The sequence below is a fragment of the Rhea pennata genome, chromosome 2 (genome assembly GCF_028389875.1).
Source record: "Rhea pennata isolate bPtePen1 chromosome 2, bPtePen1.pri, whole genome shotgun sequence".
NCBI lineage: Eukaryota > Metazoa > Chordata > Aves > Rheiformes > Rheidae > Rhea > Rhea pennata.
The window spans coordinates 95,880,912-95,904,534 of NC_084664.1; the positions used below are offsets into that span (position 1 = coordinate 95,880,912).

Below are 23,623 nucleotides of genomic sequence, written 5' to 3' on the forward strand. Positions count from 1 at the left end.
CCAGTTTTACTCATTATCTAGACTAAAAATGGAAATAGGGCATATCTAATGAGAAGTAAACCAATTTTTCAAATCACTTCACCTCTAATAACCCAGAATACTAGCTATATATGCTCACAACATGTTTAAGTTTGCAGCACCTGTGTAATTTTATCATCATCTTTAACGGTAAACAAAAGGTTCCAACATCACTTCAAATTCTGGTCTCAGCTTATACCTCCGTTTACTTTCTGAATATTTAATCCATCTTAATCTACTGGAAAACTCCATTAGTTGTAGAAGAATAGAAACTGATGATAACTGCTATTATGGGAGGGTAACAGTAAAGGGCTGGGAAAATTACGCAAAGTAAAAAAAAAAAGCAATTCACTTCTTGCACAATTAAATGTTTAATTAGATTATTTATTTTAAATGCATTTACTTCAGTGAGTACAAAATTACAAATACAAGAAAGCTTTACAAGAGACTTATCTGCTCTCATATTGCTTTGAACTTAGGAGTTATCAGACAGGGCACTAAAAATTAGATCATTTTCATATTTGATTGAAAAATATAACATCTGCTATGTCAGTAACCTGGTAAGCAGTAATATTAAGAATTAGGATCTAATTCACCATTTCAAGTTCCGTAAGAAGGGGGAAACAACAGCTCCTAAATTTAAGGAACTCCAAGGTGCCCATCACTCCTTTTGCCCATTCCTGCTCTGTGATAGAGGCTTTACTATCACATGGAACAAAGCTGCTCAGCACTTCCTGAATAAAGGCACAGCAAAGATGTGTTCAGTAGCAGAGATTCTTACTAATACTGGCACGCAGTCCATACACACAGAGTCTTTGATACAACTGTATACACTAGAACTTAAGAGCCTTTTACCTTTAACTGAAACAGAAAAGTATATGAATGCCTGTGTTTGTTGGGTGCTGGCTCACTTTTTTTCCTCCTCCTGCCTCTGTTTCTTTTTTTTCTTTTCTTTTTTTAAAGTTAAAACCAGAATCAAATACTGTTTCTGCCCTTATAATTTTATACCAGTATTTGCAGATTTACGATAGCTTTTATTTTCTAAAGGGATGCATACATACTGCAACTGTGAAATCTACAGTTGAAAAAAAAAAAAGAAATGACAACTACGTACAGGCAGAGGGAAGGCATGTTCTCCCTTGGCATTTATTTCTGCTCTTGAACTAATCTGTATTTTTCCCTCACTTAATTCCTCCAGGGCTGCTACTACCAAGGGAGTAACAAATAATCATATGATCAGATTCCTCACATTCATCTGCCAATCCTGAACTCTGGTAAGTGCACTGGGATTTTGTTCAGGGAAATGCCTACACATACAAGCTTACCCGCTGGTGGACCAACCATGCGTTTGTCCCTTTCTGTAGCCAAAGAACTCCAATTCGGTTGTGTAAAAGCAGGGCAGTGAGGAAACCAAGGTCAAACCCAGAAATTGCTGAGGAAGCATAGGTGACAGAGATGATAAATAGAGGGGAGGCATGCATGGGAGAAGAGTCTGATCCCCTCAAAAGCAAGCCAAACTGATTACTATTTAGAAAAAAAACTATCAGCTGTCAGATGTCAGGCTGCTTCTACATCACACACACTTCCCACCTCTGTGTAGTTCAGCTGCATATTATTTGGTAAAGAAACTATGTCTTCCTTTGCATTTTCAAAGTTTGATGCTGATCATTGCTGCAAGGTGAATATCAAGAGTGCTGTCAAGCACACGGACTACAGGAATAAGAACAGATTCCCCTTATTTCTTTTAAAATTACTGTAGTCGTACAGGTTACTCCTAACGCTTGTTTGTAAAATATTTTTGGACCAAAACAAACTTCTTCAGTATATATTCCATTAAGTTAATAATTGAAACTACAACTGAGTTTCCCAAGAGCTTTTATTTCTTAGCTGAGAGCTACATACCTCTCAGGTTTCTGGGATGTATCTGCTTTGTCCGAGGCATTTTCCTCTAATTTCATATACCCCTTTCTCCTCTCAGAAATGAAAAATACAGCAAGCAGAGAGCTGGCAGTTCCATAAACTTGTCAAAGGAGTCAGTTAATCTGTGTGCTAAAAAAAGAGAGAAAGAAAGAGAGAGAGAGAGAGAAAGAAAAAAAAAGTTAGAGATGTATGGAGATGTATGCATTAATAAGGAAAACAAAGATATCTGCTCTCTTTCATCCTAAAATAGCTACAGGAACTAGTGATGAGCAACAAAAACTTCTATGCCCATCCTGTACAGAGTGAAATGTTCCAACATTATAAGAAAATTAAATGAGGATCAAACTCCTTTTAGGGTTACTCTGGAGGCATGATAAGACACTTTTCCACATTTGTCAGGTGTTCTCTACCCAGAAAACATTTTCCAATAATCTGCGTGCTGTGGAAAAAAAAAAAACAAAAACAAAAAAAAAGTCACATCAGGCTTTAAAATAGTAGATCTACATTTGTGTAGAGAGGGATGGGGGAGGGAAGGGGAAGGGCAAACACCCACTGCATCAGCAGTCATCTCTCAAATCATCTGATTTGTAACATCAGCCATCTCCACAGTTTCCTTACTTGGAGTGTGCAATTGTAACAAGTCCAGAAGAGCTCCCCAGGGGACTCTACTGAAATATCAATTTACAACACAGACTCATACCAACTCTCAGCCCATGTACAAGTCGTTGCAAAGCAAGCTCCTGCATCGGCATGCAGCAGTTCCTGCATTTACACGAGGGTGCAGCCAGTGAACTCTAGTATGCATAAATCTCATGGAAGGTGGAATTCTTTTAATAGCTTAATGGACAGATTTTCTATTGGAGGGGCACAAACCTAAATTTGCATCCCAAAACCTCCACATTTTTCCCCAAGATTAAATAGTGTTATGATTTACTTTGCATTTAAGGAGTATGTTGTTTAGCTTCTGAAATCTTCCTGTACTGAAACCTCCCTCAAAACTAGAGTGAACCACTCACACTTAGGAACTTAAAAAAGAAAGTGACTGGTGTGATTCCACTACTCCAGCTAAACAAAATGAAAAGCTAACCACTACTCACATACTATTCATAGTAACACCAGCCCAGATTAAGAGCTTTCTTTTAATCAGCACCACGAAGAATTTTTTTTTAATGCATATAAATCATACAGTGGCCCTTAATATGGGCACATTAGCAAAGGATAACCAAAATAGGAAATATGAAGTATGTCGGACCTTTATCATTTAAGTATTAACTCAGGGTTCTGATTACTTTTAAGACAGATAACAATGTTTTTGCAAAAGCAGAATTCAAAACCACTTAAAATAGACTGTTGCTTACAACCACCCCTTCAGTCTACAGACTGTTGAGGAAGATAATGATTAATTTTTAATGTTTCTTTTGTCTGTTGCTGCAAAAAAAGACCCGAACAGGAGAAGAAAGTGACTAGGACTGACACAAAGGAAGGCTGGAAAATATTTTCCGACTAATGGTTCTTTACTAGGATGTTATGTTTGGGGGAAAACAAGAAAAAATCCAAAACACCACACACAGCACTATCAAGTTGTTCACATATGCTTCTTTACCTGCAAAGGTACCAGAAAAATTTAGAAACAAAATAAAATCTTATGCTAAGTTTTGAACGTTCTGCTCTTAGACACAAACTCGGAGGGTACAGAAACGGCCAGCATTACTTGAAGCAACAAGCACCTCTGATCCCTTATTTTGTTTTGCTGGCAAGTATGGGTGTTCTGCTGACATCCTTACAAATAATAAACACGGACACTTATTTCAGTAAGCTATTTCAAGCGCACGGGTTTGAAACGTATCAGGTATCCGCAAACCGTAAGCGCCTCCTGATGCTCCCTTGCAGCACAAATGACATCTTTTTTATGCTTTAAAACTATCTATTTCACCTGGTCACCAGCAGGATTCTTTTGGGGAGGGATGGCCCTACAAAACCATAGCAGAAATACTGCAAAGACCCACATAAAGTCGTTTCCCTGCTTGATTTAAATAATGAAAAAAGAGAGAGAGAAGGTGCCCTCCACAATCCCAGCAGTCGTGTCCCACCCCCACCCCACCCCGCAAAAATTGCAGATTACAGAACAGACCGACAAGGCAGAGGGACGGCTGCAAGCGCAGAGCCCGAGGGACCCGTGCAACGTCGGTATGTGCGAGCACAGTTGCACAGAGAGGAGGAGACGGGAGAGAGAAGGACAGGAGGAGAGGAAGGAGGGGAAAAAAAAAAAAAAAAAAAAAAAAAAAAGCATGAATGAATAAAGAGGGAGGAGCCTGGGAAAACCCCTCTGCAACGCTGCACCGAACAAAGCGCTGCACGCGCGGGGGAGCGGGGGGAGCAGAGCGGCTGCAGCCCGGCACCGGCCGGCCGCGGCGCGGGAGGGGCCGAGCCGAGCCGTGCCGCGCCGTGCCGCGCCGCGCCGCGCCGTGCCGAGCCGAGCCGAGCCGGCCGCCCCCCCCCGCCTTCCCCCCGGGGAAGCAAACAAGCCCGAGCGCGGCGCTGCCTACCTGGGGCTGCGGCCGCCCGCTGCCCGCAGGACACGCCGTGTTGTGTCTGCCGCAGCTCCCCGCGGAGGGGGCGCAGACAGCCGCCGAGCAGCAGCACCAGCAGGAGGAGGAAGAGGAGGAGGAAGCGGCGAGGAGGCGCCCGGCCTGCCCCCCCCCCAACCACCTCGCCGCGGGGCGCCAGGCCGCGGCGTCCGCCCCGCCCCGCCGCGGACCCCGCTGCAAACCTGGCGGAGGGGCCGGCGCGGCGGCGGCTGATGGCGGCGCGAGGAGCGGCGGCGGCGGCGGCCGGGGAGCGCGGCGACCCCTGCGCGGCGGCGGCGGCGGCGGCAGGGAGCCTCCTTCACTTGACAACCTCAAACACAAACATGACCCTGCGCCGCCGCCGCGCACACTCGCGCTCGCACACTCGCGCTCACACCCCTCCTCCGCGCAACATCCCCCCGGCCGGCGGAGGCGCCGCCCGCCCCAGCCCCCAAGCACTGCCCCTCGCCGCACAGCCCCCCGGCACCCGCGGGCAGCGCTCTCCGTCCGCCCCCCGCCCCCTCTCCGCAGACCCCTCCCCCGGCACCGGGCTCAGCCCGGCACCGGCCCGCCCCGACCATCCCCGCTCGCCCCGGGGTGCCTCCGCGCCCCCCCCTCCCCCCCGCCCGGGCCCGGCGGGGAGGGAACCCCGCTGACAGGCGGGAGGGGACGGACGGGATGGCTGCCTGCGGCCCGGGGCGGGGACGCGGCGGGGGCGGGCCCGGCGCGCCCGTGGGGCTCCCCTCGGGGAGAGACGCGCTGCTCCGCGCTCCTCCCCGCGCCTCCCCGCGCCGCGCCCCTCCCCCCTCCCCCCGCGCCCCGGTCACCCGCGGGGGGAGGGGCGCGAGGCGGCGGCGCGGGCCTGGCCCGGCGGGGGGGGGTGAAGGGGGGAGGGGCGGGGGGGAGGGGGGTGTTTTACCTTCTCTCACTTTCTATTGCAGGAAGCGCGGCCGGAGCAGTGACGTCACCGGGTCTCCCGGCCCCGCCCCCTTCCCCTGCCGGCGCGGGCGGAGAGGGTGTGTGTGGGGGGGAGGGGGGGGGTGCGCGGGGGAGGGGTCAGCGAGCGGGAGGGAGGGGTCACCGAGGGGGTTTCCTCGGCGCCCGCCGGGGGCGGCACAGAAGTGAAACTCGAACGAGGCACAACAAACGCCGCGCGAACGGCGGTTGTTACCCGCCGCGCGCGCGCGCGCGCGCGCACGCACACGCGCGGCGGCGGCGGCGGCGGCAAACGGCCCCGCGGCCTGGCACCGCGCCGCGCCCGGCCGTTGGGGTCGCCGCGAGACCCCGCCCCGGCCCCCCTCCCCTCCCCTCCCCTCCCCCCCCCCCCCCGCCGAAATAACCGCCGCGGCCTAACGCTCCTCGCAGCGCGGCGCGGCCCCGCCGCTCTCCTCACGGCCGGCCCCGTTGGGGGGGGGGGGTTGGGGAGGGGGACAAACGACACGAGGGACGGGGCAGCCGTCGGCCCCCAAATAAATACGCTGCCGCGCACCTCTCCCCTCCGCCCGCCCCGCCGCGGCCGCAGCGCCGCCAGAGCGTGTGCGGGGTGCGTCTGTGTGTGTGTGTGTGTGTGTGTGTGTGTGAGTCGCGCTCCCCCCTGCCGCGGCCCGGCCACGGGGCAGCGCGCACCGGCACACGGACACACGTAGGCACAGAGCCGGGGCCGCCGCCGCCGCCGAGGCGGAGATCCCGGAGGTGCCGCCCGCCGCCGCCGCCGCTGCCCCGGCGGCTTCCCCGCGGCGCCCTCCGCCCCCTCCGCGGCACCCCGGCGCCGCCGGGGGAAACTCACCGCCGCCCCGCGCATCCTGTCGCAGCCAAACTTTTCATACCGGGCGACAAAAGCCGACGGCAACCCCCCCCCCCCGCCCCCCTGCGCGGCTGGAAGTGGGCGGGAGAGGAAACACGAGGAGGAGGCGCCTCCGCCGCGGCGCCCCTTTTTTGGCCCGGGCCGCGGGTTTTTGCCGGTGGGGGCTGTGCCGCGGCCGCTGGTTTCCTGCATCAGCTGCTGGCGTGCGCGGCGCTGCGGGAACGGGCAGGCCCGGCCCGGCCCGCGTGTGCGGAGCGGTGCGCGGAGGCGGGGGGAGGCGGCGGGTTCCCGCCGGGCTTTGGCCGCCGCCGGGGCCCCGCTGCCCCTTCCCTTTGCGTGACCAAATTCCAAAAAATTCCAGAGATTTTTTTTTTTTTGCCTGCTTTCACCTAATCACTGCCAGCTTTCCTGGGATATATGAGTGCTTCTGTCCCACCTCACGGCTCGGAAACCGAGGCAGAGTAACCCGTGCAGAGCTCTCTGCAGACAGCCGACCACTTCTGTCGGAGCTGTTGGGCAACCTCGCAGTCTCCGGCCCGTTTTTCCACTTGAGCTCGCTTAAATTCTCCTGGAAACCGGTACACCGCAATAGTGGCAGACTCTCTGATGTGGCTAAGCCTTTCTACCTCCTGCCCCAGCAGTGACAGAGCCGCTCACAACCTAAAAGGCGGCAGTGAGCACACAACGCCTCCCCAAAGCGCCTGGCTATTTTGCAACCTGGTAGTCAGGCTAAAAAGCAATATTTGACACAGATTTATTAATTAAAGATTTATGGGGAAAAATCAGATCCTCAAAGAGCATCCTCAGGAGAAACACTGTATTCCCGTACTCTTCCTTTTAGACAAGAACACGGTGAACTTTTTAGTAGAGACTTTGCTTTTGTCTTCCACATGTGCCTCTGGCTTTTAGATCCAGAGCTTTGGCTTGTTAAGCAACAGAAATGCCGTTAACCTGAATACATTAATATGAATATAGCCCTGCAGGTGCCTTAAGCTTAAATGAGTGTACCAAATCTGACTGTTTGCAAACCTGAGATTAAGTGACGTCTCCACTTGTTTTATTCAGCTGTCCTTTACACTCTGTCTTTGCAAAACGTTAAGTCTTGCTCTTTCCTATTCTATACACTGTCTGAAAAGTTTCAGGCTATTGTCACTCCCTTTGTAAGTAAGGAAGCTTCAAAGGATGTCCTTCCTTACATGATGGAGAAGAAGGGTCCACCGCAGCTGTCACTGGTATGGAGGGAAATTTTAAGTCCGCAGTCTCTGCAAGGAGCCAGGTAAGCACAAAGCTCAGATGTGCAGGTAGACATGAAGGACAGCAACAGCCTTCCAGGAGCCAGCAGCAAACTGTGCTTCTACTGTGAGAAGTCAAACTGCATCCCATGCAGTCCTCTTGCCGTGTGGGTACGCACAGGAGTGTAATAGAGGCCCTTCATCAGCAAACAAGCACCCGTGTCTGATGAGAATGACTCGTAAGGTGTCAAAGAAGAGACGGGTCCCCAGCGAGACACAGGGCATGTCAAATCAGTGCCCGCTGGTCGACCCTGGAACACAGTAACATCATTCTGGGGGCTAATTTGGTCAGAGAGAAAATGGAACTGAAAGTCTGGCCCGTGAGGTTATCTCTATTATGAATCTTAAGAAGCAGGCTAAGAGGCAGCTATGAGCTGGTCACACGCCTTAGCTTGCTCATCTCTAATGTGCAGACAGTGGGGAGGGCCCAAAGAGTGGTCTCTGGCCCAGCTTGGTATCACTCCAGCAGGCTCATCTCCATCTCAGCAGAAAACCCAGTTTTAAAGTTGGCCCTGGGAAGCTTTTAAAAGATGATGTAAGAAGCTGTTTATTGCCTTGCTGTGTAAGCTTGGAGACCACTTCATCTTTTTCTGTCTGTTTCTCTATCAGTAAAAAGGAAGTGCGTACCCACTCAGTAAAGTACTTTGGAAAAAGTACTACATATGATTGCTAGTAGGAGGCGTATAGTAATCTTCTCAAACCTGCAAATGAGGGAAATTTTTTAAAAGAATTCACCAAGACCTAAAATGCCACATCAACAGGCACATTGAAAATATCCTTCATAACAGAATTTAGAGACATAAAAAAATTGTCTAATCCTACAGAATAGAGTTTCCCTTCAAATGAGTGTGTGGTTTAAACAGGGGAAAATTATTAAGGATTTTTTTCTTCTGAAACACCACTGCATTTTCAGGAGGACACCTATTTTTAAACACCTTCTAGATTTACACTTGAAACCGTGTGCTCAGAAAATAGCATATAATGGCTCACAGGTATTTTATGTATAAATATATACACACACACACATTAGGCTCTCAGGAAACCATGATACAGTAGGTACTTTTAAATAATTCATTGTTAAGCACCCCGTGATAAATCTCTAGTAGAACAGTATGTAACTTTACTAGAATTCTTGGTATATACTGAATGTGAAATACTGTGGTAAATTTAACTATATTGAGCATCAAATGTGAAGATATTTTATATTGCACATTACACCCTGAAAAAAAACTGAGAATCTTTGTTATTAAGGCTTCAGGGATTTTTTGAGGGAACTTCTGAAGTTATGAAAGGGGAAAAAAAGACAAAGCACCATTTCTGTACAAAAGTTGAGATTTTCTCAGAGAAGGGAAATTCCATAAATAGTCTGTGTTGAATTAACAGAAAGATTTTGTTAAAAGAATTTCTATCTAATCGCTCGTGCTCTGAGGCTCCATATTCAGTGTGATCCAGCTGTAGCCAGGAGCCTGAGGATCCTGTCTTACCTGGTGTGAGCTAGTGCTCAGAGCATTTCCAGGGCTGTCCCTGTCCCTCGGTGGGGCCTTGCAAGTGGCCAGGCTCCAGGTCCGTGGCAGGGAACTCAAAAACCTCAGCCTGTGACCACTGTTCCTCTGACAGACAGACAGAATTTAATTTTGCTAGTCCACATCTGAGGAGTCCGGCTGCTCTTGCCGCAGACAGTGTGGGGATCTAGGATGGGAAGCCACGAGAAAGCAGCGAGGGAAAAGCCTTAAAGAGCTGGGCTTGCTGCTCCCGCAGGCAGGGCAGGAGAGATAGGGCAGCAACCGCTGCTCCTGGGGGAGGTCCTTTTCCGCTTTTCTCCAGCAATAACTGTCACCCCAGATACTCACATCTCTCCCTTGTCAGCAATAGCCAGATGCTTTCCCAGATGGAGGCAAAGATGACAGCGGGGACATAGCCGCTCCCCGTAGCCTGCTGCTCTGTGCATACCGCCAACACAGTTGGGACATTTTGCATGGCAGTGTCCTGCCCCCAACACTAAGGCAGTCCAAAAGGGGGGTTGTTTTAGTGCTTTTTGTCCCAGAAATTGGTTCAGTTCCGCAAACCTTCTGGTTTGGACAAACTGCCATTTTGTAACGGGAAAATGTTACACCATGTTCTTCATTATAATATCAGTGTCTCAGTTGAGAGTACTTATGTTTAAGATGCTATGCTAAGAAACATTCTGGTGAGTGTTTGTCCTTCTCTGTCCTTGGAAGAGCGCTGACTGCTGCAGCGTTATCCACATTTAATCACGGGAGAGCTTTCCCAGCAACAGCTCCTCCAGGTAAAAAAATGCCCGCTCTATCTAAACTGCCACTGCAGCCTGACATCAGTTTTCTTTTCTCCCAGCGCCTAAGGATGGACTCACATGGCTAGTTGCAGAACAAAAAAGGGCCATAGAGCTGAGTGGTCACTAAGGGAGATACCTGCTAGTAGAGTCCCTTTGAGACCTGCTTTGGTACCACGGGCCTCTGGCCAGGCTGCAATGTCCTGCCCACACCCACGCTAACATGCATGACTGCTTGTTAAGTAATGGTGCATCACAAGCCAAACATAAAGCAACTGTTGTAAGCTATATTTCTGTCATTTTAAGTCATTCAGTCTCCCTTAAATCCAAGGGAGATCCATGAGGTCCCTCTGCTCCCTGCAGAGCAGTATGGTGAGGCCAAGAGCAAGATTCTCATCCTTATCACTTTGCAGGCTGGCTGCTCTCCCTGCTGAGCAAAAGCCTCTATAGCAGTGTGTCAAACTCTTTAAAAGAGGGGAGGAAGGAAAAAAAGAACCGGTTAAAACAGCACTATCTTTTTCTCCAAAAGTCTGCCCCAGTGGTTAGTAAAAGCAATACCCGTACTGTTGCTGACCTGTGCAGTGCAGGAAGAGAAGCAGACTTGCACATTCCCATGCAATGAATGCCTTGGACTCAGCTGTCTGCCTATCAAGCAGGGCTTTGTGGGACATCGGGAAGGTACTGCCACACAGAATTATGAGATCTGGGGTGGAAGATCTGAGAGAAGGGAAAGGCTCACCTATACTGCAGGAAATGATACTGTTGCAGCTATACTAAAGGGCTGAGCAGGCTCAGGCTGCTTTTCCTCTCTCTCTGCTTTGGGGGTAGAGCTCATCCAGAGCCCTGAGCACAGTCTGGCAACCAAACCTGAGGCAAGTTTGAGCTTGGGCTAGTGCTCTGAAGTTAGTGTAGATGTAGCTGTCAAAAGCATTTTTCGAGCTTCTGGCATTGAAAATTGCTTCTACCTCTTCAGAAAGAATTGTTTCTCTGTAACTCAGCAAGTTGTGCACTTTTACAGCCATTCTATTCCTTTTTACTGATGCATTTTTACTCTCAAATGAGCTGAATAGGTTTCTTGCCATCTGTGAACTTTTGCACGAAGTTGCTCATATTTTCCACTGTATCTTCTTCACTTCAGCTCACTGGTTCACCCTAATCTTTCTTTTTCAGTAGCTCTAGGTCTAAACAGTTCATTTAAATATAGTGTGGTTTGCCAGCAGTTTTTGCAAAGACTTCTAATCTATCTGTTAAAGAAACAGAAAGCATATGCATTTAATACGTTCACCTTGCCAAGGTGTTTTCTGGGGCATGCTTTCTCTTTTTGTTTAAAATCCTCCATAACCATTTTATTATAACTGAGTGATTAAAAAGCATTTCATCCAGGACATTCTTTTGAAAGTATTTTTGCTGCTGAATGGCTTTCTACTGTCAGGTTTACCATAGATGTTTATGAGACGTGTCTTTCAAAATACCCCATCCGAGCACATAAGTTAATTTAGCAGCTCAAAGGTTGCATGGTTAACGTTATTTTGCTTGTTTGCTTACTTTTATCTCTGATAAGGCTCTCACTGTAGTATAGATGCATGTACAAAAAAATTCAAAAATACTTTCATTCTACTAAAAATCTCTAACAAACTAAATACTTCACTAGTTACTGGGACATTTACTTTGCCAGTCTCACTGGAAAATGTTAGTCCAGATCAACATGAGAACCTTAAGTTGCCTTAGCTCTGTTTCCATGTCTGCAAAATAGTAGTCAGGTAATATACAGAGTATTTTGTAATGGTGCATCACAGCCAAACATAGAGCACCTGTTGTAAGCTATGATATTTCTGTCATTTTAAGTCATTCAGTCTCCCTTAAATCCAAATGGCTACACAATAACTAAATGTATGTTTTTACTTTGAACGATCTTGCTGCCTTTCTGCATAGCTTTGCTATGTAATTTTCCCTGTTTGTGGGGACTTCTAAGAAATCAATTCCTCCAACTGCAGGCAGTGATTTTGTTAAACCTTTCTATTTTTTTAAACTAAAGCTTTCCTTTTAAAGCTCCACATGTCTAACAAGTGTCAGGCTCCAAGGCTGAGGAGTGTAGAAAATTTCAAAATAAATCTTTGCAAATGAATGCAGGTTGAAAGTATGACATTGGCAGCCTTGCAGCTGTCCCAGGATTTCACAAGGCCCACACTGTAAAAGCCATGGATCTTGTTTCCCAAAATGCTATCACATCAGTATGACTACATCATATACCCATTTTCACACAGAGATGAGCAAATACCTACAGGTGCAAAAGAGAAGGAAAAATTAGGCATAAGAGAACAACAATGGTACAAATAACATACTTGGTTCCAAGCTAGCTTTTTCACTTCAGTAAGTTGTATTGGCAAAAAAAATGTTTTGGTGTCAGCCTCTCACCGAATGGATGAAGGATGCCAGGTAGTTATCAAAGTCAACACCCAGCCACGTCCTCTCGCTAGGCAGGCACTTGCACCAGGCTGGAGCGACTGCCTCCTGTTCGGGCTCCTGCAGGTCCAGCTGCACCCTGTGTCCCTTTCAGTAAGTTGTGCCACAGGTTTGTCACATCTCAACTTAAGCTGCTAAGGTCCTTTCCTTTGAAAAGGGACAACAAATTTCAAAACTGATTGTATCTTCTATATAAGTAGCACGATATCTGAAAATGCAACATCAAAATGTATTCCAGGTTGCAATAGCAACACCAGAACTGCTTATCTGTTGGCTTAAGAAGTGGCACAACAGAAAAAAAAGCATAGTTCATTTCCTTTAGAGGTGAATCACTTCCCAGCCCCCTCTTTATTGCAAGTGCTGAGGCCGTTTCTATGCCACAAAAATATAGTTTATATTATATTTTGATCAGATTGTGAAATAGCTATACTGATTCATTAAATGTGTGTATACATGGAGAGGAAAATCTGACAATGATGCATGATTAAACTTTCAGATAACTTTCACTTTTCCTTGCCTTGTCATGAGCTTAAGATATCAGCTCCTCTGCTGGTTTAAACTGGCATAGTTCCACTGAGATATGCAAACAGTATTATTGCTATAGGAATCCTACCGGAGGCAGGAGGAGCAGCTGGCTGGCCCATAAACCTCCCAACAAGGCACAGACATATCTCTTAAAAGCACTGAAGTTGGCAGGGGTGACAAAAGCACAAGGCAATACTCCATCAGAAGAAATCAAGCACAGAGGCCAGGCCTGCTGAGATAAAAAGACCCAGCTGCACGAGGCGATGCCAGGCAGAGATAGGAGAGAGGAGCCTACAAAGAACAACACGGTTCCCCGAAGGCTTAGGGGGCCAGCATGCAGAGCAGGGAAGGGAGTATAGCACAGCTGCGAATCCCTTTTCTAGAGAACTATGCCTAGTGGGATAACTCTGCCTGCACATATCTTCAGGAAAGAATTTGGGTGGCTGTTAAGTCCAACTAATGCCAGTGAGTGCACTTTCAGAAAGGCACAGCATATGTTAAAGGCTTCTTGGATCAAGTTTTATAGGCACTATTTGAACATGTGAGTTACCCCATTGGCTTAGCGGGACCATTCATGTCCAAAGTCATTGTCTTTCTTAACGTGATCTCAGTTTTTGAACGCAGTAAACTTCCAGAGAGAAGGCGGGCATTACTTAAACAAGAAAAAGTTCATAGAGGATTGAAACATAACTGAAAAAACTGGTCTCAGACTCCATTTTGTGCATATGATCCTGCAAAGGGCTTGTATAATGTGACACTGAGATCAGTAGGGTTACTAACAAACCACAGGTTATGCTTTTTGTTGAGCCAGAGGCAATGCACACAAAAATTAAGAGCCAATTCTGCAACGCTTCACTAAGCACAATCTCATTATCAAGACAGTAGTGCCATTCGAGTGCAATGTTTTAGACATACTTCTCCGGTGAAACCTTACTTTCCTTGTCCTTTATATAAAATAAAAACACACACAAAGCTGTAAACCTCCTTCTAATTGCCTTAAAAAACGATCACATTTAAAAACAAAGCAGATGCCAAATATAACACTTTAATCACACAAAACAAGAAATGCATTATTACTTACTTGCATTGCTATATACTATAGAATATAGTAACCGAGATAGTTTCAAAGCATGCTGTATGGAGGCCAAATCATAATATTCACCTCTGCATCTCCTCTTTCCCCTGCAAGCTGCCTACAATCTGTCTCTCTGATCCCTTCTCTCTTCCTCTTTTTTTTTCTTAATATGAACTGCATCAAAATACCATTTCTATTTATACCCAGACTTTGTTGTATTCCTTCATTCCCTCTTCTTATTGCCAAGGCTCATGTCTCTATTGTCCGTTTTCTCGCTTTCGCAGGTTCCTTCTACATGACTTTTCTCCCAGTTCCAAAGCATCTTTTCCCTTCCCTGATTGCACAGGCAGACATTGCATTTCCCATCTATTTTCCCCAACTGGGATGTATTCTCTGAGAAGTTGTAGATCAGGAGGAGGAAGGACTGAAGCCTCCTTTACTCCCTTCCCTACCTTCTCCCCCCGTTGGCTGATCATCAGGCGCATGCAGCTGAAGCAGCTCCCTGTGGGAGCACAGAAGTGCGTATGGCTGTTCCTTGTGTTCAGATCTGGGTCTTGCTACCCACTCCTGTTACTGCTGAAGCCAAAAACATTCCTCGGTATTGTGGAATTGTCTGTATGCAGTGACAAAAAGCAATCAAAAGCTGATCACGAAGAACTACTGTGGAAATACCATTGAGTGCTGGAGTCCTGCCTCTCTTGACTGAAAAAAAAGTGTGTTGATCTGAGCAGCACATCATGGTTGGAAATAAATGGCGATTAAGACCTAAACACCAAGCTCTGAAAACACTCAAATGTACACACATCAGTGAATGCTTCTTACCAAGAAAAGCAATGCTTTGCAGGCTCAAGCTAGTGAGGTGAAACATCATATGAAGGATTATCTTTATTTGTAGGCAAAGTCCTCTAGTTGAAACTGAACCATAGACCTTCACATCTGAAAATTAAGTGTTACCTATTGAACTGAAGAAGACTTGGGATAGTTATAGTGGCTGTAGTGAGAACAGTGGCATTATACTTCCAACATTCTTTTTATATAAGACATTCTTCCACATTACAGCTTAGTCATTCCTGAATACACATATATTTGCTTTGTAATAAGAGAACCACTATTGCCAGTTCCTGTTAGTTGACCCTGGCTATCCTGTGGTAGAGGTATTATGTCAATGTTCCCAGAAATCTCTATACCTTACTTCTGCTTTTCTTTGTCACTTTCCTGCCTCCAAGGCAAGAAAAGCTAGGTAGAGAGAACTCCTCCATTAGACAAAAGAAGAATTTGGTTAGTGAAAGACAAGGAAACAAACAAACAAAAAAAACCCCCCAAAACAACAACAAAAAAAGAAATAACATCTCTAGCTTGAACCAACTGCACTCTTATCTTCTGCTCTTCTTCTTTAAGAAGCTGATTCCCTTTCTGCCCTCTCTGCCCTCCCTTTTTGTCCCCAAACACTGTACGTAGGACAGAAAGGTAAACAACCAAGAAGCTTCTTTAGTGGTATCCTTCCTGTCTCGCAAAAAAAAGGACCATGCTACATATCTCCCAAGGTAATGCAGGAGAAAAGTAAAATAGAAAAATAAAAATGTGGTAAAAGATAATAGCTGGATGTGAAGAAAAGGAGCTAAAATCGTCAAAGGAGTTAGGAGTCCCACATTAATTTTTGGGAGAGAGAGAGAGAGCAACTTTTGAGAGATGAGTTAATCTGAGTAAATAATCACAAATTGGGAGTTTGAAGAAGAGTAAGCACAGTATCTCCATCAGGCACCCAGTCAAAGTTTCTGCAGAGTAGAAAGGAATCACAGTCTTCTATCATTTTGATAGTGGTGGTCACACAAGTTCACTCCTACACACATTTACGCTTAACGAGAGAATGAGTAAAAGAAATTGGCAAAACATGAGGTGGGTGGATTTGAATATTCTGGTTCTTAAATTCCCTCTCTTCATTTCCAGGAGTCTGGCTTATGATTTTCAATCCTCTAGACTTAAAAATAGTCTTTAACTTTAAAAATGTATTAGATGCTAAACAGTCAGCAAAAGAGTAGAAGAGTAAAAAGTTAAAAAAAGACACAGCTGCCATGAAAGGATTGCAAAGACTTTTAAATAAAAACTCCAAACTGGAAATAATATGGCTTGCTTCAAAATTACATCAAGGTTACTTTAAAAATCTCTTCAAGGACTTTTTAAGATTGCCTTGCTACAAATTATCATAATGCTGGAAAGACTTTTGCACTTCCTACATCCTCTCTTCTTTTTGTTGTTGTTGTTGTTGTTGTTGTTGTTGTTGTTGTTGTTGTTGTTGTTGTTGTTGTCTTTCTATGCTAGGCTGCTTTCTATGCCTGCTACTGCTGATAATATTTACTCTTCTGAATTATTTCCTCCAAGTGATTTTCCCTTTGAGCCTTCCAATCCCCAAAAGTAACCTTTGCAAGTCTCTGTTTATTTTTTGTGGTCTTCAGTGGTACCTGCAGTCCTCCTTAATTTCAGATCAGCTGAGAAATTAATTCACATGCTATTTACCTTCTCCATCCTACCACTACTGAATGTCTGACACTAAGCTGAACCCATCACTGATCCCTGAAATACCCTGAATTATAACAAAAGCTTCCCTTCCCAGGCCTCTTCCTTGCCTGGTTGTCAGAAGCAGTGTAGAGGCAGACATGCAGCACACACAAGGATCAAGCTTGCTACTGCTAGGTTTCCCGGGGCAAGGATTATATTCTAATGATTCTGCAATAAGGCATTTTGGGGCTTCTGCAGAAGTATGTTAAATATAAAACAATTATTTGTATGAGCAATTTCCTTTACCTTATGTCCCAGCTTAATTCATTTTGCTTGTGTTTACAGTCTTCTTTAAGCCTTAATTGTTGCTAAACAAAACCATCTGAAATAATTTTAAAACATTAACTTTTGCAAATATTCCCATCCAAATATTTTAATAGAGTGCAGATACTACATTCATTCTTCCCTTTTCACTGCAAATTTCTGTAATTCAATTTTAATTTGGTTTGTGTTGTAATTATTTATAATTTAAACATCTCTTTCCTAGCAACACCTTCACCAATGATTCAGGCTGAAGTGAGCTGAATTTCAAGGCTTGGACAGATGTCTTTTACTTGCTCTACCTTTTTCAGATGTGGTTGAATGTGTTAGTGTCTCACTTGGTGTTTATGGCTCCTACTCTGCCAGCAGAAGGGACTATTCAGACACTTCCTAAGCAGCTCCCCTGCATGTGGGCTATTGCCTTCTTTACTGCCTTTACTGGTTTAAGTTAAATGAGTTAATTTTGCAGTGGAGCAAATAGTGTGTGCAAACATATTTCTATCTCCTCGTAGGTTGGTGGGAATGATGACCTCTGGCACAAGAATAGCAGAAATAGCTTGGGGTGGCATATCTTCAACAGCAGAGAGATTTGTAAAATAAGCATGCATTCATGATCTAGCTCACCTAAAATCAGGGAAGCAAGAACACTGCAAAAGCTGGATTAAGTTTTGAAAAGAGAGAGAGGAGTGGCATGGAGAAACTACACAGGATCCTGCATATAGGGATTACGGGACAACAACAGAGAGGAACTGCACAGGAGAGTACTTTCTTGGTCCTTCCAGAAAACAGTGGTATGGAGCCAGAGTACAGCAAACTCTTCCCAACCGCACAGATGACTCCACAGAAACTCCATCTATACAGAAGAATTAATCAAGAATGATTTATGTTCATTGGCAGAAAGGGATTATCCAGGAAGAGATTTTGTAACAGCTTCAGAGAAGCTAAATCAGATCTGTGCTGAACTCTGGCCGCCAGGAGCAGCTATCACATTTTGAACCTTAGAGACTGGTGGTTGCACAACATGTTTCAACAGAGAAGGTCTGAAATGCTTTAGAGACACCAGAGTGGCCTGTGGCTCTTACATCAACAATTTCTTGTAGGGAGAAGGAAGACCTGGACAGCCACACTACCAGAGCAGCTCATTGAGGACCTCCAGATAAATGCATCCAGGAATGCTCTCACATTGCTGGAGAGAACATGGCCATGTGGTGGGCCAAGGCCTTGCATCTGAGAAACTAAAGCTCAGGAGGATGGGAAAAGAAAACTGTGCTCAATGGAAACAGCACTGTGCTTGCATGTTCACAGGAAGCTTCTAGCACCCTTTTCTATCTCCTCTATAATTATGGAGGGGCTGCCAGAATTCAGCCACCCCAATAAAAGGCATCTGTTTCTGAAGTGAAAACCAGCACTTAGCTGCTAACAGTGCACAGTAACTTTACATGTTAGTGTAGAGCAGGAAATGAAAAACGCCTTTTTTCTAGCTATGTTATAAAGGCATTTTTAGGCAGATGGAACATTAACAGCGAATGCCAAGCTGAATGTTGGCCACCCCCCTGGATTTTCAGCAGCCACTTTGTTCTTTGGAAGGTTTTCACAGGCTGACAATGCTTTAGAATAGTTTATTTTTGCCTGGGATTACAAAAACCAATTGCACCACTTTTACATAACACAAACTGTTAAGGTATGGATAGTCTTTTCATCTGACTGACACTTACTCCAGATTATCATATTCAGTGTGTCGCAGGGGGTTTTCTCCAGCTTTACAGTACTTTTTATCAAGAAAATATTTCCATTTTTAGACTCAGTTTTCTTTTTCAAAGGCGAATAGGTTATATTTCTCCCTGCAGGCAAAAATCCATTCCCTCAGGGAAGGTTTCATTGCTGGTAATTTCCTCAGGCCCTCTTGGGTTGCAAGCCATCTAACGACCTGCATACAAGATCTGTTTCTCCGAAGCTGACATAACCAAAACAGCTTTGGTTGTCTTTTAAACTTAAACAAAATGGATCTTAAATCTTCTTCAGGCTGAAACTATTTCTTAATCTTTCTTTCAGTGCAGAATAGCCATTTAGTGGGTGGAAATTTTAATTCCTTCCATGCTAAGCCTCCTTTCCATTGGGAAAGCCTTCTTAATCAAAATGGAAGCATTTTATTGATGAATTTCACTCAAAGAACAGAAGATTAGAGGAGCAGGTTTGCCAGCTCAGCCTGCGCCTGCATTACAGCCTTTCAGAATAACAGAGATGAGGCAAAATGGCCTGAAAGACTCCACCATGGGGGAATTGCTTAACTCAGTATCATGAAGTTAGCAGAGCACTTTCTCAGTCTTCACTGAGGATAAAATAAGGATTTAGATTAGGAAATCCTCACATCCAGCTGATGCTTGGTTGCTACAATGGGCCCATTTGCTTCTCACCCTTTCTAAACTGTCCTTTAGGGCCACTGGATGTTGGCACAGGTTAAAGAAGCCTTTAGTCTTCACTTTAAGTTGGGAGACTGGTTTTGCCCCCAGCTGGCCTAAGATTCAGTGTAAGGATAGCTAAAAAAAAATAAAAACAAGAAAAAACCCACAACACATTTCCCTTTTCCATTTCCAACCCTTAATTATGCCTTGCATTGGTCTGCTGCAGCCAAAGCCTTGGGACACACTACTTAGCAACTCCACGGTGAATCAGACATTACACAATGATTCGATTAAAGGAAGCATTCCTCTTCAACCGAGACACAGTTATGTCATGGATCTGCACAAAAAGCTTTCCAAACTATCATTCATCCAACAGTCCAGAGCAGCTGTTAGTATTTAAGGAGTACTAGAAGTTGCTAAATATCTCTCAAATACCTATGGAATTTAAATGTCCTGTATGAAGTCTGCTTGATAGACTCATCATGATTTCAGCCATGTCATAGGACTGATCTGTCTGCCCCTCGAGTGTTTCCTGGCACAAAGCAAAGAAAAGATAGCAAAAAGATACAGCTTGCTGTGAAAAGTCATACATGTGCACAATACATGTGCTTTATGTAACATGTACTTATGCCCAAAAAAATGTTCTGAAAATATTATTCAGGCTGTAAAATTCATCACTAGGTAGGAAACACTAGGAGAAAGGCTACCTGTGCGGTGTTAGTTCAGTCCTGAACAGTGGATATTGGAGACCAGCTTCATTGTACTTTCTCTGCGTGTGAGCCACACCATCTATTCACTGCACGCTGCTGGGGCCAGGAGCAGGGTCATGCACAGTCTGATTGCCGCTGATACCAGGTAAGAGTCTACTGCCCGGGCCCTACCACCAGCTTCTCTTCATCTCTCCTCTGACAGGGATACAACTACACTTTTTGGTCTGCCAGCATGGTTGCATCTGTAGTCATTTCCTAACTCAGATTCTGCCAAATGATCTCTTTTTTCCTTTTCTTTTATTTTATTTTTTTTTTTTTGATAGAAAAGGAATAGGGAGCAAGGGGAAGAGGGTCCCTACTAAGTCAGATCATTTGCACAAAGCTTAGGAGTAGCTATATGTGCAGTTCTGCCAGCAGATCTGAGGGGTCATCAACCTATGAGATAGGATCTGCTGCAGCCAGAACATTATGTCTGATCGTGCCCTTAATGAGATACTGTTCAATATTTCTTTCTCACTGTATTGCTCAAGGCATAGTACCACAGCCTTAGTAACAGTACCATTCAAATTCCGTGGTGAAGACAGAATTACTAATATCTGTAACGCCCACCACTGTAGTAACACAAATACCCATTTGTTCATTAATTTTAAATGACCAGTTTGATTTTTCAGAGGCTTTAACATTATACAGCACTTCACTTGATTAGGGAACAACTTATGTTGATTTTTGTTGTAAGCATATGCACCACCACCTCAAGGTTGGAATACAGAAAATAAGAAACACACACTTTTTGATTAGCTGTGAAAGCTTGATTAACATTATACATAAACTGTGGCAAACCTAAGAATAAACTATTTTCCAGGGCAAGAGTCAGTACTGTCAATCCCTCATGCTGTCCTTTGTCTCATGCAATACATATTTGCCAATTTCTATATAAAATAAAGTGGGAGGCCTTATATAGCTTGAATCTACCCCAGAACATATACATCCATACATTTTGCACCCTCAGCTAGTCCTGAGGAAAAAAGAACATATGATCTGATTAAAGATGTAAATCTCACAGCTGAGAGGATTCTATAGCACGGTCAACTTTAATTCTAGCATTGCTTAAGAATTTGAGGAGGGGGTTACATGAATAAGAGAAAAAACAAATGAGGTAAGCCATTATTTTCTAGGTTTATGGAAGCACATTGAAAGTCCAGAAATGTGTTTCTGTTGTTTCTCAACACTACAGTCATTAGCACACAGAAACCTGCATGATGGGCTTGAAGACCTCTGCTACATGAGCTAAAAGAACGCCTGCACCTGTGTTTGGCTATTGCCTTATCTTCCAGAGTCTGAGGGAGATAAAAGACCCACTTTTCCAAGTGGTTTCAGTGCTATTTACTGACACCAGAGAAAGGATGAACCAAAGAAATACCTGCTATAAGAGGCATGTGCTCCTCTGCTTTTCCTTCCCAAATTTGGTTGATCCTGTTCTATTGCCCTGCAATGCTCCTATTTTGATTTTTCTCCATTAGCGCACTCCTCACCCCTAATCTTTCTCCTTTTGAGTCCCTTCCTTCCTCCACTGTTTAGGCTGCTAATGTCCATCCCACGGCAAAGAGTCTTTCCCCTCACTGAAGGTCTCTCACCCCAAAGTCCTTCCCCTTTCTCACTGATGTTCTGCCAGTCTCTCTACCCTACATGAGTGCTCTGCCCTCTCCTTCCTTTCCCAGACAATCCCAACTCTGTCTGTAAGCTCTCCTCCTGAAACATCTCTCAGGCAACTGGGGTCCCTCTGTAAACCACCAGCCTCAATCTTCTTCCTTGTCTTGTCCTAATTCCTTTCCCCCATCGCACTGCCAGACTGATTTTCTTTACATCGCTGAACCAAATCTTCTCCTTGCTCCCCTCTCTGTCTGCTTTCTCTTCCTCCATTTCCATTAGACTCCATCTCCTCATCGGACTCGTCTCTTTGCATTCTCTCAGCTTTTCATCTAGCTCAGTCTTCCCTTAAAACATTGCTCCCAGTCTCCCCTTTCTCAGCTTCTCTCTCCAGATGGCTTGGCTGCTAGCATGATGATGAGAGAGGACCTCTCAGGTTTTTGATAATTAGCCCTGTCCAAAAATGCCTGCAGCAGGAATTGCAGAAGAAGCTTGGTTTTGCCCCCTTCATCCCAGACTTGAGGGTGAATTGCTGTTGGCTGTGTCCATACAGACATCTTAATCTGATCTCACACCCTGAGTGCCTTAGCATACCTCAGCTCCAAAAGCAAAAGTCTCCAGCTCACTCACGGTTTGAGACACAGAGTTTGAACTCTGGTCTTCTGGGAATGGTGGGTCAGACCTTAGGGCCAGGGACCTGGCATTTATACTGCTGTAAAAATAGCCTGGACTGTCTTTGTCCTTCTAAAGCATTACTATAAAATATATATTGAGTTTCAGTTGTCTGCTCGTACTTCTATCGTACTTCTATCGTACTTCTATACAGAAGAATCAGCTCCAAATAGTTCACAATCTAATCAGACATTAAACAATTAATGGAAGTACTATGGCTCAGACTATTGCCTTAGCATAAGCTACTATTCTTAGTGCATGCTAATAGCTTGCTCTGCAAGGTCATTCACACAGTACTCTGAAAATTCCCTGAGGTTCTCTCATGAGCAGAAGCTGAGAACCTAGAAGAACGCAATAATGAGCTCCCACCTGAACCAAGGAGCTCCCACATACTTGCTTAATTTGCGATGGAAAAACACTGCTTAGATACTCTGCATTCACCTTCTCCACTGCAGTTGAACCAATGGAGTAATTCAGGCAACTTTGAACCTACCTTCTCAGTCCACTGGAAGTGAAGCTCAGCAAAGCACCTGCATAGAAACTCTGCTGGGGTCTGTAATGCTGTTCCTGGAGTTGTGGTGGGTAAAAGCAGGAGCAACGGAGCTGGGGCCCAGGGCAAGAAGCAGCAGCAAGGGTCTAGGTGGCGGTGGGTGGGGAGCTGGAATGACCGACTGTGGGTAAAGGTGGAAGTTATCCACTGGGGACAGGGCAGGGAGGAAAAGAAATCAAGACTAGCGCAAAAAGGCTTGCTTCAAAACCACTGGCCTAGAGACACTGGCAGCTTGCAGCAATTAATGTATTCCATTACCTCATATTTTTATGCTTCAGATGCAGATTAATAGAATTTGTTCAAAGGAAGAATGACATCATCTGCATGAAATCCTTTGCAATGTCATACTTGCTGGTTTTCTGATTATTGGTGGTTCACCGGGCAAGTGACAGTGTTTCAAATTTTGTTTTGTTTTCTGAGTGAAACAATGAGTGCTTCTCCCTTATATTCAAGCTCATTTTGCAAGGATTTTCTTAATAGAGGAGTGACTCTGCATCCAAATCTTTCTTTTTGTTATCTCCACTTGCTCCTCATGGTTCTTCCCTCTGTTATTTCTATGCATTTATATGGTTCTCCTCTGATCTGCTGCTTCAGCAATGCCTCCAGTGTGTATTTGGGGTGATGATTAGCCATAGCAATGAGGCAAGTTTATGCAGTTGCTACTGAGGCCGTGTAAGTTGGGCATGAAGCCTTGGCTCACACTCGCACACATTCTCACACACACTTTTACACACACTCTCTCTCTCAGGATTTCTTTATCTCCCACGCTTGCTTGTTTCAGTAAGAGTGGGAGATCTTTACCTCCCCTTCTCATACCTACAACAGGTCTACTGCCTGTGTGTCCCAAACTTCCAAGGATAACCCAATGGCA

General features: G+C 45.3%; 1 protein-coding gene across 4 annotated transcripts in view; it reads right to left on the reverse strand.

Annotated features, from left to right (window-relative positions):
* HIVEP1 (HIVEP zinc finger 1) overlaps positions 1–6,356 on the reverse strand; it is a 121,106-nt gene extending 114,750 nt beyond the window's left edge. For 2 of the 4 annotated variants that reach the window (XM_062569975.1, XM_062569972.1), the window contains exons 1-2: positions 4,485–4,676; positions 1,921–2,067 (exon numbers count right to left, since the gene is read on the reverse strand). In XM_062569975.1, coding sequence (XP_062425959.1) covers positions 1,921–1,960 — 40 coding nt within the window. In that variant the 5' untranslated portion in view covers positions 1,961–2,067; positions 4,485–4,676. Of the gene's footprint in view, positions 1–1,920; positions 2,068–4,484; positions 4,677–4,708; positions 4,783–6,291 lie in introns of those variants that run through there. The other 2 variants (XM_062569973.1, XM_062569974.1) reach the window with 2 other exon arrangements.
* Positions 6,357–23,623: the final 17,267 nt, after the last annotated feature.